The sequence below is a fragment of the Delphinus delphis genome, chromosome 1, assembly GCF_949987515.2.
Source record: "Delphinus delphis chromosome 1, mDelDel1.2, whole genome shotgun sequence".
Classification (NCBI taxonomy): domain Eukaryota; kingdom Metazoa; phylum Chordata; class Mammalia; order Artiodactyla; family Delphinidae; genus Delphinus; species Delphinus delphis.
The window spans coordinates 156,553,549-156,568,180 of record NC_082683.1 but is presented as its reverse complement, the minus strand read 5'-3'; the positions used below and the strand labels follow the sequence as shown (position 1 = coordinate 156,568,180).

At 36.0% G+C, this 14,632-nt stretch overlaps 1 protein-coding gene across 7 annotated transcripts in view; it reads left to right on the top strand.

The window, feature by feature from the left end:
* The window catches only part of CEP170 (centrosomal protein 170), a 144,660-nt gene that overhangs the window by 60,060 nt on the left and 69,968 nt on the right, over nt 1-14,632 (top strand). For all 7 annotated transcript variants that reach the window (XM_059996791.2, XM_059996826.2, XM_059996819.2 and 4 more), the window contains exon 4: nt 4,563-4,644. In XM_059996791.2, coding sequence (XP_059852774.1) covers nt 4,563-4,644 — 82 coding nt within the window. The remainder of the gene's footprint in view (nt 1-4,562; nt 4,645-14,632) is intronic.

The window sequence follows — 14,632 nt, the reverse complement described above, 5'->3', positions numbered from 1 at the left end:
CAAAGTCTGTGAACTACCAGCTATCATGCATTTTATTCATAGAAAATTTGTAGATTATTATTCACAGCCTGTTTATTCTTAACATTCATATAATTCTAGAAATTTGAGCATCAGGTTAAAAGTAGTAATTTCAGAAGGAGCACAGTATAGGTGGTTATGAGCCCAGCTTGAATTCTTACTAGTGAGGTAACTCTGGACAAGTTACTTAATTTTTCTGTTCCTCAGTTTTTTTAACAGAAATAGTAAAATGGTACTCCTCTCAGGTAGTTGTGAAGCTATAAATAAGTTAATAGTTTTAAACACCTAGTTCAGTAAGTGTTAGTTACTACTGTTGTTGTTATGGTAAGAAGAGCAGTTAAAACAAGTTTAGCATCCTGTAGCCTACATACTTTTCAGTGAATACATACACAGTTAAATTATTTTGGAAAGCACTTATCAACTAAACTCAACTTATAAACAACTATCTGTGACTACTTCCACTCTCACTTCCTTTCACCCTACCCTAAAATATACTCCCAAGTTACCTAGGTCCACACTTGCTTTTATTACTACCAGAAATGAGGTTGTTCTGCTTGGGGAAGCTGGAACTGGTTCTGTAGCTGATGTTATAGTAGGCTATTTCCCTGCAAGCCCCTGGAAGCTTCTCTTTCTATGAGAGCCCTTGTTTGCCTTCAGTTCTTCCTGCCCCCTCCATGCACTGGAGTACCTGCACCTCTCTGATAGTCACCATTGACCTTTGCCGCAGCACTCCCATCCCATTCCACCTCACCTCCCTGTGTTCCAGCCCCTACTGTGTCCCCTTTCACACTGGCGTTCCTGCAGCATCAGACCAGTATGGCATAGAAGGAGGAAGGTATGAAAGGAGTGGTTAGGGGAAGAAGACGAGACTTTTCTCACTGACAACATGATTGAGGTAGTTGTGCTGCTGGCCACTCCATTCACATTTCCCAGAGCATTAATGCAGTACATGGTGGTTATATGATTTTATACTGTCAATTATGTGATTTATTTGTATGTAAATTAAATAGATATTTATCTGGTTTGGTTTGCTTCTCTGAGGTTAGTGGTTTGGTTGGGGGAGTTTGGGGAGCTGGCTTGGCCTGGCTTGGGCATCCAAGCTTCCTTGATGTGCAGAGAATGTGGGGTTTGTAGTTCAGAGAGCTGAATTTGAATCCCAGTAATTCTGCTTCTGAACTCTGAGAGTTTGATTGTTACTTTGCACCCTGTGCCTCGTTGTCCTCACCTGTCCTACCTACCAGGTAGAGGTGTGATCAAATGATGTTGACATAAGAAACAAAACCTATTTTTCTTTCCATATCTAATTTATTAAAATGCTTCATAATTGATTTATTTAAGTGATTTTTTTCCTGTAGCCCTTTGAAATTTTCTCTCCTTTTATAATTTTCAACCGTCAGGAGACTTTTTGCTCCCAAGTGTTTTCACTTAACATTTTGCGAGCTGAAACTTCGTGTCTGGCTCATATTTCCTGAGCCATTTTAGACCTTAGGGAATATTTCTGTCATAAATGCCAGCAGGTTAAAATTATGTGTCTCTTAATCTCTGAAAGTACATATGTTAAAAACAGTAGGTGCTTAACATTTAAGAGAGTCAAGCAATAAGCTTTGAGTGAATCTTAGAGCTCATCTTAGGCCTTTTGAGTAATTATGGTATTTTAGGTTGAGATAGTTTTAAATAAATTGGCTTAGAACTGTGGCATCTCTCTTATACCAGGTACCTAATTATTTATCTTCTGCATACCAAACATCAGTTAATTAACATTTTCTTTTATTCTTCTCTTTTCCATCATTTTCCTCAGCTTTTGTCTTTTGTAATTAATATAGAATATTTTGGTAAACTCAAGATATGTCTTAAAACACTCTAAAAATGTTCGTTTGGAAATGAACCTGAAATTAGAGTTTATAAATGCCTGAAGCCTTTGAATTTTCTTTGTATTAACATTTCAGTCTTTCTGTGAAGCATGTGAGAAACTTATTTAGGATTACTCATAAATCATACTAATGTGTGATCTTGAGTTTTAGCAGCATTCTGCTGTCTCCTTATATCTGGAATAAGATTGCAACTTCTAATTTTTTTGTTTGTTTTTGATAGATTTAGAAACTGGTATTCTATGACATATTACAGAGTGCTAGCTGTGCAAAGGAATTTGAGAATCCCCTTATATATTTTACTGTATAACATTCAGGACCCTTCTAAATTTCCTCATTATGGAGGGAACCTTCCCAAGTAAGGTATCGTGGCCATCTCAAATCCAATAACATAAAAGATGGGAAAAAATGAAATTTAAAAGGGAAGAGTAAAGTAATTTTTAAAGTTTCAACTTATCAAAGAAAAACATATTGGGTATTTATATGATGTTCGCATTCCAGGCAATTAAGTATAACATTGTTCTATGTTTTATAAATCTAGAGTATTCTAGGTCTTTTAACTTCTAGTATGCCAGGAAAAATAGTCATCACCATTAACCATCTGTGTCCAATGGACCTCTTAAGTCTTTTTACAAATAGTTTACACAAGTAAGAATTAAAAGATGAGAGAACAACTTGAAATTTTGATAAAAATGAGGCATGACAGACTCAAATTTTTATTCCATGTTTTCCTGGTTTTGAAAGGTACATAACATGCAAAATGGGTATTGTTCTTTGAATGCCACTAACTGTTCATTAGCTATCATGCCTTCTCTGGGATATATATCTATTTTATAAATGTTGATTTCAGATTTCAAGGACATCTCTAGCTAGTTCTAGCTTACCATTATTTCTAGTTTTTCTTGCTCTTGCATTATCAAAATGCATTATTTTTAAGACTTTGACATTTTAAAATTTTAAGAGGAAAGTCATTTTCTTTTTCTTCCATAATTGTAAAATAGTACAACAGTTACAAGATCAATTCAATAATTTTATTTCTACGTCGTCTCTTTCCTTCTAGTTACCTTTGTATAGATACCCGCCTTGATCATTTGTCCACTTACATACTAAATCAAATGAGTATTGAAACACAAACACTAAAAAATGAGAGAAAACTGTCAAAATTTCTTTTAAAATGCAGAATCATCAGTTTTGTGTAAAAAATATTGCATGATTCTTCTTATTGATTTAGGCTAACTGGATGAAAAATATCTTAGTTTCTTTTTGACTTTGGAAACATTCTTCTCATCAATTCTTGTGTTAGGGAAAATTCATCTAGGGTTATCTTCACCTGAAGACTCCTGGTCTGATATTTTGCTTACGTTATTATCATTTTATCATTGTTACTATAGTCTAGAGTGCTGCTGCTCTACTTTTTGTATTTACCTTATAATTGTGAAATATCTTCCTGTCTTTTTTTTTTTTTTTGCCTTTATGGATGTTAAATAAAAAATTCTGAATTCTCAATTGTGCTCTTTGATAGCTTAAAAAAAAAAAAGACACAGATGGTGTCTCCAGATGTCTTTTATATCTTCTTGGGAAGATGGTGCAATATTTTGGGCCATGCAGTAAGAAACCTAAAGGTTGATGCAATAGTAATGATTTATTTCACAATTGCATCATCCATCTAGCTCTGTGCTATTCGCTGCAGTAGCCACTAGCCATGTGTGTCTGTTGAGCACTTGAAATGTGACTAGTCTAAAAATAAAAAGGTAAAAAAAAAAAGAATGTAAAATGTCTTCTTAATTTTCATATTCATTATTTGTTAAAATAGTACTATTTGGGATGTGTGGGTTAAATTAAAAGTATATTATCAAAATTAATTTCACCTCTTTCATTTTGCCTTTTTAATGTGCCTACTAGAAAATATAGTAGGATATGTGTAGCTTCCATTTGTGGCTTGCATTGTTTCTGTTGAATAGTGATGTTCTAGGTAATTCCATTCTTCTGTTATTATTTTGGTCATTTTCAACAAAGTTAGAAGTAATTGATAAGTTTAAATACTTACGGGATGATGATGATGAAACAATGTTTCAACATACAGAAAAAATAATGTATCTATAACGTATCTTAGATTCATGTAAGGGTCCTATAAAGTATCTTAAATTCATAAAAGGGTCCAAAGGACTCGTTGGCAATTGTAAAATAGAATGAGTTTTATTCAATTTTTTTAAGTAAATTTTCTTTTTGTTCTTCGGAAGACTTCTAGGAATAAAAATAATGAAACCTCAATCCTCACAGATAATTACAGTTGTCCAGAAAAGTTAAAATTGAGTCCAGTGCGCCCTGATGGTATATCGAGAGCTATATTATATTTTACCCTTTACAGTTTCTAGCTTCGGGTCAGAGCTTTTCTTGACGTCGTTTTTAGGTGCCTAAATTTGTCATGGCAGCATAGTAGACTCAGAGGAACCGCACCCTGGTTCTTTGTGTGTTACTTGTAATAGTAATAAAGGGCTTAGTATGAAATCATTTATTAGCCTATAAGATGCATAGCACATTTTATGGTGATACACAAGCTGTATTAGCCACCATTTGATATACACTGTAAAGCATAAGGTTTGAGTATTTGCTTGTCTAAATTTTAATAATTAATACTTCATATATTAAATTAACATCTTTTTTTTTCTCTTGTAGACGTTTGTGAATGATGTAAGAATTCCAGAACAAACTTATATCACCTTGAAACTTGAAGATAAGTTGAGATTTGGTTATGATATCCTTATTGATTTTGTGCATTTATTAAATTTATTCAAAAATCTTTACTCCGGTATAAATTAACATTTCTTGAGACAGAAGAATTCATAATATAGGCATGCTGGAAGTCTCTGTGCCCTTCCAAACTAAAATACATGTTTAAAAATAATACTTTTTTTTTTTGTTATAATGCCTGTTCCTAAAAATAATCCTGGAAAAGTTAATGGACTCTTTTTTTTTTTCCTCACTCTGTATTATAGTTTCAGCAGAAGTATCCCTGCAGTGCTATTATATATGTAGTTTGGGTATCAAAGAATGTAACTGGGGAGAGGACAGAGAGTGTGTAATAGTAGCCCAGCCCAGGGATTTTTTTTTTTCCTGGTTAAATGATAATGACACAGGTCAGCCTCCAGGAGGAATGTAAAGAATTTAACCCTATCTTTCCTTCTGTCCCCATTTTTACTCCATTATATGCATTCCATCTCTGTTGCCTTCAATTCAAATTTTTCCATATCCTGTGTCTTCTGAGACCCACACTCTCTGATTAAGTACATTATGCATTTAGCATGTATTTAAAATTCTTTTGTTTGAAAATAGGATGCTAAGAACTGAATAAGGATATGATGGTATTCTCCTAGTAAAGAATCACTAGTGAAGAGAAGGGACATGATTGGATGAAGAAGAATAAAAGCATTTCTATTCATACAAGGCAAAAAGCTTTGTAAAAAGAACTTGTTTATATTTAATTAAAATACAGATATTACACATGCTGAATGTTTTTTTTTTCACTTTTAATCTTTTCATTTATGGCATTTATCTGGACTTTGATATTAAGGAATGTATCAAATGTACTGGCAACTTGGATGTACTTTTATCACTGTAGTAGAGAAAATGTCTCAGCTAAGTAGAGCTGATACTTAGGTAAAGTAAATGTGCTGATACTTTAAAATTGTTCCTAGAGCATAACTAGTTTTTATTTTAGATTTAACTTAAAATTTATGAAAAAAATAGTTTTGTAGCACATCATATAACCTTTATACTTGTAGAGCCAAAGCAGCATGTGAAAAGTGAAACCACTAAACATTAATACCTTTGATTTGTATATTTTAAATCCTTTAAAAAATATGTATCACGTAAAATGATTAGGAATTAGCATTAAAGCCTTTTATTCATGGGTTATTTCTACCAACATAAGTTTCATCAAAAAGTAAATACAGGTATGTTTTGAATTTAAGTAACTCAATTCATTTGACATCAGCTGTTTCAAAACATGAGAAAATAGTAGGAAATTTGGGTTTCAGTAAAACTCTATAAAGTTTACTTTGAATTTTAAATCAAGAAGAAGCTATTGAGAAGCAACTCATCTTTTATAGATTGTATAATGATTTCTTAATAGAGAACTAATATTTTCTTATATACTTGCTCACAATATTTCTGTCGAAAATTCCTGGGACAAATGTTTTGTTCCCAAGGACTTTTTCAGGGCTGTAAATCAGTGTTGAGCCAGAACGACTACCCAGATCCTCAGGTTAGGCTCAGTTGATTTCATTATTTAAAAATAGCATCTCATATTGCTTTTGATTTTTGAAGATTGTGTATAAATGAACATTGGGCTGTTTCAGTGGCAGAAATTTTATTAGATAGGATGAAATTTTAAAAACAAATTTATTCTGATACCAGACTGAAGTCAGTATCATGCATTATTCATAATTAAAATTAAGTTTAATAGTTAGCTAGTCTACAAACTGTTATACCTTGTAATTGAAAACTGTTTAATTAAAATGCCACAGCAATAGAAAGAACATTTTACCATGAATTGAGACTGGAACTAAGAAACAGAATTTATCTGCCCAAAGTTCTTTGTTCTAACCAGAGAAATTGATTTGGAAAAGCAAGTAGTGAAATATCCAAGTTTAAGAAATGACTATAAACTCAGGAGGTATAGTAAAATGCTGCAGTAATCAAGATAAACTTTAGAAGGAGGTAATTATCTCCAGATAGCCAGAAATGTAACAGGTAAGGAAGCCTAAGTTCATTTATTTTACAATTATTTATTAAATGTCTCCCACGTGCCAGGCACAGTCCCTGCAGTCTGGGGTACAGTACTAAATAAAACAGACCACAGTCTCTGTCCTCCTGGAGCTTATACTTTAATGGGGTTGGAGGGAACTGACAGCACGCACAAAAAGGATAATAGAGGGCGATAAATTCTGTGGAGAAAAGTGTGAATGGGAGACAGAGAGCTACTGCTGGTGAGTGAGAAGTTATAATTTTAAAATGGCTGGGCTTCCCTGGTGGCGCAGTGGTTGAGTCCGCCTGCCGATGCAGGGGACACGAGTTCGTGCCCCGGTCCGGGAAGATCCCACATGCCGCGGAGCGGCTAGGCCCGTGAGCCATGGCCGCTGGGCCTGCGCGTCCAGAGCCTGTGCTCCGCAACGGGAGAGGCCACAACAGTGAGAGGCCTGCATACCGCAAAAAAATAAATAAATAAAAATAAAAAGGCTATTCATTAAGACTTCACTAAGAAGCCAGCAATGGAGCAGGTAATGACACTGGCCTTATGGATCTATCTGGGGAAGCTTCTCTTCAAGCAGATAGAAGAGTTAAGTGCAAGACTTAAACCAGGAGCATGTTTGCCATATTTGAGGAACAGCCTTAGAAGTCAGTTTGACTGGAGCCAGTGAAGAGTAGGAGAATATGGGGAGCCAGAGTGTATCACCCTAAATAGGCCACTATAAGAATTTTGGCTTTTACTTTAAGTGAAATGGGGAGCCATTAGAGGGTTTGATCAGAGGAGTGATGTGATAATGACTTATATGTTTAAAAGAATCCTCTGGTTACTCTTTTTCAAAGACTAAGGGGTTAAGTGGGCAGCGGTGAAAAGAGGGAGACCAGTTAGGAGGCTGTTACAGTAGTTGGCAGTAGTTCCAAGTGAGCAATAATGGAGATTTGGACCAGGGTGACAGAAGCAGAGGTAGTGAGAAATGATAGAATTCTGTGCATATGTTGAAGATGGAGCCAGTAATATTCTTGATTAGATTGGATGTAGACTAAGAGAAAAGAGTCAAGGATGAACCCAAGACTGTACAGTTGATTCAAACAATTAGAAAAGTGGAGTCACCATTAACTGACAGCATATCCTGTGGGTAGAGCAGATATTGTGGAGAAAATGGGAAGAATATTCCCCCAAATCCATTTAAATTTGGTTTAATTGAATTCGGTTTAATCGAATTTTGCTGTTACTGTTTTCTTTTTGATTTCTGTCTTTATTAATTTCTTCTAGGTGAAAGCTGAGATAATTCAAGATCTTTCTTTTCTAATATAGGCATTTAGTGCTATAAAATTTCCCCTAAGTACAGGCATACCTTGGCGATATTATGGTTTCAGTTGCAGAGCCCTGCAATATTGCAAAAAGCCAGCCACACAAATTTTTTGGTTTCCCGATGAGTATGAAAGTTATGTTTATGAACAACATTGGAGTCTATTAAGTGTGCAATAGCATTATGTCTAAAAAATTTGTATATACCTTAATTTAAAAATACTTTATTGCTAAAAAATGTTAACTATCATCTGAGCCTTCAGCGAGTCCCGATCTTTTTACTGGTGCAGGGTCTTGTCTCAGTGTTGACGGCTGCTGACTGATCAGGGTGGTGGCGGCTGAAGGTTGGGGTGGCTGTGGCCATTTCTTAGAATAAGACAACAGTGAAGTTTGTCACATCGATTGACTCTTCCCTTCAAGAACAATTTTTCTGTAGTACACAATGCTGTTTCATAGCATTTTCTCCACAGTAGAACTTCTTTCAAAATTGGAGTCAGTCCTCTCAAATCCTGTTGCTGCTTTATCAACTGAGTTTATGCATTATTCTGAATACTTTGTTGTCATTTCAAAATCTTCACAGCATCTTCATGAGGAGGAGTTTCCATCTCAAGAAACCATTTTCTGGGACTTCACTGGTGGTCCAGTGGTTAAGACTCTGCACTTCCAGTGCAGAGGGCGCAGGTTCGATCCCTGGTCAGGGAAGTTCCGCATGCCGAACGGTGCAGCCAAAAAACAAACAAAAAGAAACCACTTTCTTTGCTCCTTCATAGGAAGCAACTCCTCATGCGTTCAAGTTTTATCATGAGATTGCAGCAATTCACTCACATCTTAAGGCTCCACTTCTAAATTCTAGTTTTCTTGCTGTTTCCACCACATCTGCAGTTACTTGTTGCACTGAAGTCTTGAACCGCTCAAAGTCACCCATGGGGGTTGGGATCAACTTCTTCCAAACTCCTGTTAATGTTGATATTTTAATCTCTTCCCATGAATCATGAATGTTCTTAATGGCATCTGGAATGGTGAGTCTTTTCCAGAAGGTTTTCAATTGACTTTTCCCAGATCCATCAGAGGAATCACTGTATATGGCAGCTTTATGAAATGTATTTATTCAATAATAAGACTTGAAAGTTGAAATAGCTCCTTGATCCATGGGCTGCAGAATGGATGTTGTTGTTAGCAGGCATGAAAACAACGTTAATCTTGTACATCTCCATCAGAGCTCTTGCATGGCCTGGTGCATTGTCATGGAGTAGAAATATTTTGAAAGGAATCTTTTTCTGAGCAGTAGGTCTCAAACAGTAGGCTTAAAATATTCATTAAATCATGTTGTAAACAGATGTGCTGTCATCCAGGCTTTATTGTTACACTGACAGAGCACAGACAGAGTAGATTTAGCATAATTCTTAAGGGCCCTAGGATTTTCAGAATGGTAAGTAAGCATTGGCTTCAACTTAAAGTCACCAGCTGCATTAGCCCCTAACAAGAGAGTCATCTTGCCCTTTTAAGCTTTGAAGCCAAGGCATTGACTTCTTCTCTCTAGCTATGAAAGTCCTAGAGGGCATCTTCTTCCAAAGAAGACTGCTTTGTCTACACTGAAAATCTGTTGTTTATTGTAGTTACCTTCAGTATAATTCTTAGCTAGATCTTCTGGATAACTCACTGTAGCTTCTACATCAGCACTTGCTGCTTCACTTTGCAATTTTATGTTATGGAGACAGCTTCTTTTCCTTAAACCTTATGAACCAACTTCTGCTACCTTCACACTTTTCTTCTGTAGCTTCCTCACCTCTCTCAGCCTTCATTGAAGAGAGTTAGGGCCTTGCTCTGGATTAGACTTTGGCCTAAGAGAATGTTGTGGTCTGATCTTCTTTTCAGACCACTCATACTTACTCCATGTTAGCAATGAGGCTATTTAGCTTTCTTATCATTCATGTGGTCACTAGAGGAGCACTTTTAATTTCCCTCAAGAACTTTCCCTCTGCATTCACAATTTGGCTGACTGGCACAGGAGGCCTAGCTTTGGTTCTGTCTTGGCTTTTGACATGCCTTCCTCACTAAGTTCAGTCACTTCTAGCTTTTAACTTAAAGTGAAAGATGTGTGACTCTTCATTTCACTTGAATATTTAGAGGTTATCATAGGGTTATTAATTGGCCTAATTTCAATGTCATTGTGTCTTAGGGAATAGGGTGGCCTGAAGAGAGGAACGGAATGGCCAGTTGGTAGACCAGTCAGAACTTGCACAACATCTGTCAATTAAGTTCACCATCTTACATGGGTGAGGTTCATGGTGCCCCAAAACAATTACAATAGTAACATCAAAGATCACTGATGACAGATCACCATAATAAATATAAAAATAATGAAAACGTTTGAAATATCGTGAGAATTACCAAAATGTGATACAGAGACACAAAGTGAGCAAATGCTGTTAGAAAAATGCCTCTGATAGACTTGCTGGGTGCAGGGTTGCCACATACCTTCAGTTTGTGAAAAACACAGTATCTGCAAAGCACAATAAACGGAAGTGCAATAAAACAAGGTATGCCTGTACTGCTTTAACATGCAAGATACTTTCTAGTTTCTCTTTTGATCTTTGCATCATTGGGTTATTTAATCTTTGTTACTTAGTTTCTAAATATTTGGAGATTTTTCCCAGAGACTTTGTTATTAATTTCTAATTTAATCCCATAGTGGTCAGGAACATACTATGTATATCTCAAATCCTGTCCTGTCACCCAGAATGTATCTAGTCTATCTGGGTAAATATTCTCTATGTACTTGAAAAGAATGTGTATTCTACTGTTTTTGGTTGGAGTATTCTATTAATGTCAGGCCAGGTTAGTTGGTAGTGTTGTTCGCATCTTCTGTATTTTACTGATTTGTTGTCTACTTGTTCTATCAGTTTTTGAGAAAGAGATATTGAAATCTTGGGCTATAATTGGGTTTGTTTCTCCTTGCAGAAGTTTTTGCTTCATGTAATTTGAAACTCTGTTATTAGTTATGTAAACATTTAGAATTATTGTGTCCTCTTGATGAGTTGATCCCCTTTATAAAATGACCTGCTTTGTCTGTGATAATATTATTTTTTGCTCTGAAATCTGGTTTGTCTAGACATTCGTTTTGGATTGGTGTTAGCCTGGAATATCTCTTGCATTCTTTTACTTTTAATCTATTGTCTCTACATTTGAATTAGGCAGCATACAGTTGGTCTTACTATTTCATTCAATCTGATCATTTCTGCCTTCATTTGGGGATTTAGAGCATTCACATTTAATGATGTGGTTAGACTTAAATCTGTCATCTAGACATTTGTGCTCGATTTGCCCCATTTTTTTTCTTTTTCTCTTAATTAATTTTGGATTATTTGAACCTTTTTTAGGATTTCATTCTGTCTCTTTTGTTAGCTTATTACTGTAGCACTTTTTAAATATTTTAGTGGTTGTTTTAAGATTTATAATTTTATCCTTAATTTTAAGCTGTATCTTCAAGTGACATTATACCACTTCACGTATAGTGTAAGAGCATTACAGCAGTATACTTTCCTTTCTTCTGTCCTGACCTTTGTGCTATGGTTGTCATACATTTCATTTTTATATATGTTACAAATCCCATTCTACACTGTTATCAGTAAAACATCAGTTATCTTTTAAAGAGATTTAAATCGTAAGAAAAATATCTTAAGATTTTTATGGCCATTGTACTCTTATATCTTAAAACAATGTAGCTACCATTTCTTGTGTTCTTCATCCTTTTTTATAGATCCATGTTTTCATCTAGTATCATTTTCTTTCTATGTAAAGAACTTCCTATAATATTTCTTATAGTATGGCTCTGCTGGTGATGAATTCTTTCATCTTTTTTATGTCTGGAAAAGCTTCACTTTAGTTATTGAAAGTTATTATTATTATTTTTTTTTGCGGTACACGGGCCTCTCACTGTTGTGGCCTCTCCCATTGCGGAGCACAGGCTCCGGATGCGCAGGCTCAGCGGCCATGGCTCACGGGCCCAGCCGCTCCGCGGCATGTGGAATCTTCCCGGACCAGGGCACGATCCCGGTGTCCCCTGCATCGGCAGGCGGACTGTCAACCACTGTGCCACCAGGGAAGCCAACTGGAAGTTATTTTTGCTGGGCATAGAATTCTAAATGACATTTCTTTTCTTTCAGTTACTTTAAAGTTGTTGCTCCACTCACTGAATTCTCACTTGCATTGGTTCCCTTTTCCCCTGGTTTTGAGCAGTTTGATTATAATGTGCCTTTGTGTAGTTTTCTTCATGTTTCTTGTGCTTGAGGATTTTTGAGCTTCTTGGATATGTGGGTTAATACTTCTAATCAAATTTAGAAAAAATTTCAGCCATTATTTCTTCAGATCTTTTTTTTCTGTCCTCCCTATTTTTTTTCCGAAGACTTCAAGTAAATGTGTATTAGGCTACTTGAAGTTGTCTCCTAGCTTACTGAGGCTCTATTTATTATTTTTTAATAATTATCTGTTCTCTCTGCATTTCAATTTGGGTTGTTATTATTGTTTACTAAACTTTTCTTTGGCTGTGTCTAATCTGCAATTAACCCATCCAGTATAGTTTTCAGCTCTAGAAGTTCAATTTGGGTTTTGTTTTTGGTATCTTTCAAGTCTCTACTTATTTTTTTTAAACAATATAATAACTGTGTTAACATGTTTGTTGACATCTGTGTCAGTTCTGGGTCAGTTTGGTTTCTTTTTTGTTTTTTTTTTTTGCGGTATACGGGCCTCTCACTGTTGTGGCCTCTCCCGTTGTGGAGCACAGGCTCCAGATGCGCGGGCTCAGCGGCCGTGGCTCACGGGCCTAGCCGCTCTGCAGCATGTGGGATCTTCCCGGACTGGGGCACGAACCTGTGTTCCCTGCATCGGCAGGCGGACTCTCAACCACTGCGCCACCAGAGAATCCCCTGGGTCAGTTTTGATTGATTTTTGCATTCACTGTAAGTTTTGACTGAATGGCAGACATTGTGAATTTTTACCTTGTTGAGTATTATATGTATTTTTGGATTCCTATAAATATTTTTGAGCTTTGTTCTGGGAAACAGGTTACTTGGAAACAAATTCATTATGTTGAGTCTTGCTTTTAAGATTTGTTAGGCTTCTAAGATTAGTCTGTGGTTAATTAATTCCCCACTACAGAGGCAAGGTCTTCCTGTGTACTCTGCTGTAGGGGTCAGCAAAACTATTGGTAAATCTGACTCTCAGGCTGTATTTGTAAATAAAGTTTTATTGGCACACAGCGATATACACTCACATATTTCTATGGCCGCTTTTATACTACCACAGCAGAGTTGAGTAGTTGTAACAGAGATCATATGGCTCTCAAAACCTAAAATGTTTACTGTCTGCCCCTTTTTAGAAACAATTTGCCAATCCCTGCTTTATCCAGTGGCTCATGATACGTGAGGTTTTCCAGCCTGGCTGTTGTAATTAGACACTATTTCTGGCCCTGCTTGAGCACTGGGCACTCTAATACTTTCAAGTGGTTCTTGTCCCAGTCATTTCTCAAATGAATGTGCTGATCAGCATTCAGCTGAATACTTGAGCAAGTCCCTGTAACAGTCTCTGGAATTCTATCTCTGTGAAGCTCTCTTCTCTTCAGTAGTCAGTCCCATGAACCTTGGTCTCCCTAGACTCTCAACCCTCTGTCTTCCACAGCTCAGAGAGTGCCAGGTTCTGCCTGGATTACCCATTCCTGCAGTGTGACTTGGAAGCTCTCTTAAGGTAGTGAGTTGGGGCAGTGATTGTGCTCACTTTGCTTTGTTCCTCTTCACTCAAGACATTGGTCTTTTGTTACCTGGTGTTGATTGTCTTGCAGACCATTGTTCTATGTATTTTGTCTGGTTTTCAGTTGTTTCTTATTTAAAGAAATGTGGAAATAATCTATAAAGATTAATGATTTTTAGTAAGGAAGATTTAAGTAAGCATGTAACTTTTTTCTGTAATTTTTTGAGATATAATTGACATACAACTATAGTTAATATTACTGTATTGTATATTTTGTAACTTATTGACATCATAAGTAATTGTACCTTAGATTGTCATTTTTCTGAATTAACCAAGTTAGAAACAGTTACCTGGGTCCGTACCACTAGGAAGATAGTAGCTTTGAAGGGAAAAGCTGAGGTTAGGGCAGTCTCAAAATCTCGTAGTCGTACCAGAGTTCTCAGGTAAATTCATGACCTAAACAGAAGGATTTTTGAGGGCTTTGGTGCCCCACACAGGAATTTTTTTGTAAGGTAAAGTGTGTGAACCTATGAGTTACACCATCTTTTAAGTTTTCCTTGATCTTAAAAAAGTCTAAATCTAAAGAGAATACCCCAGACTAGCCTTGAGGAGTAGCCTTAAAAGCTCTCCCAGGAGAATCTAGAAGCATCAGAAAACACAACAGGCTAAAATCATTTGTTTCCCATTGAAAGAAATAGAAATGGCTTTCAATATTTTTAAGATGCTGTGTTTAACATTGAAAATGTAAGAATGCTATGAATCTTCTCCAGCTGTTAATAAGTTTCTTGGGGGTAAAACAAAGTTACTAGATTTTTACTTTTTATTAGCTATACTTAGTTATGAACTGTATATTGTCATATATACCAACAAATGTGTATCAGCATATGTACATAACAAAAAAGGAAAATTTTATTACTTCACAGTTATAGGAAGCAGTGTAAACTGA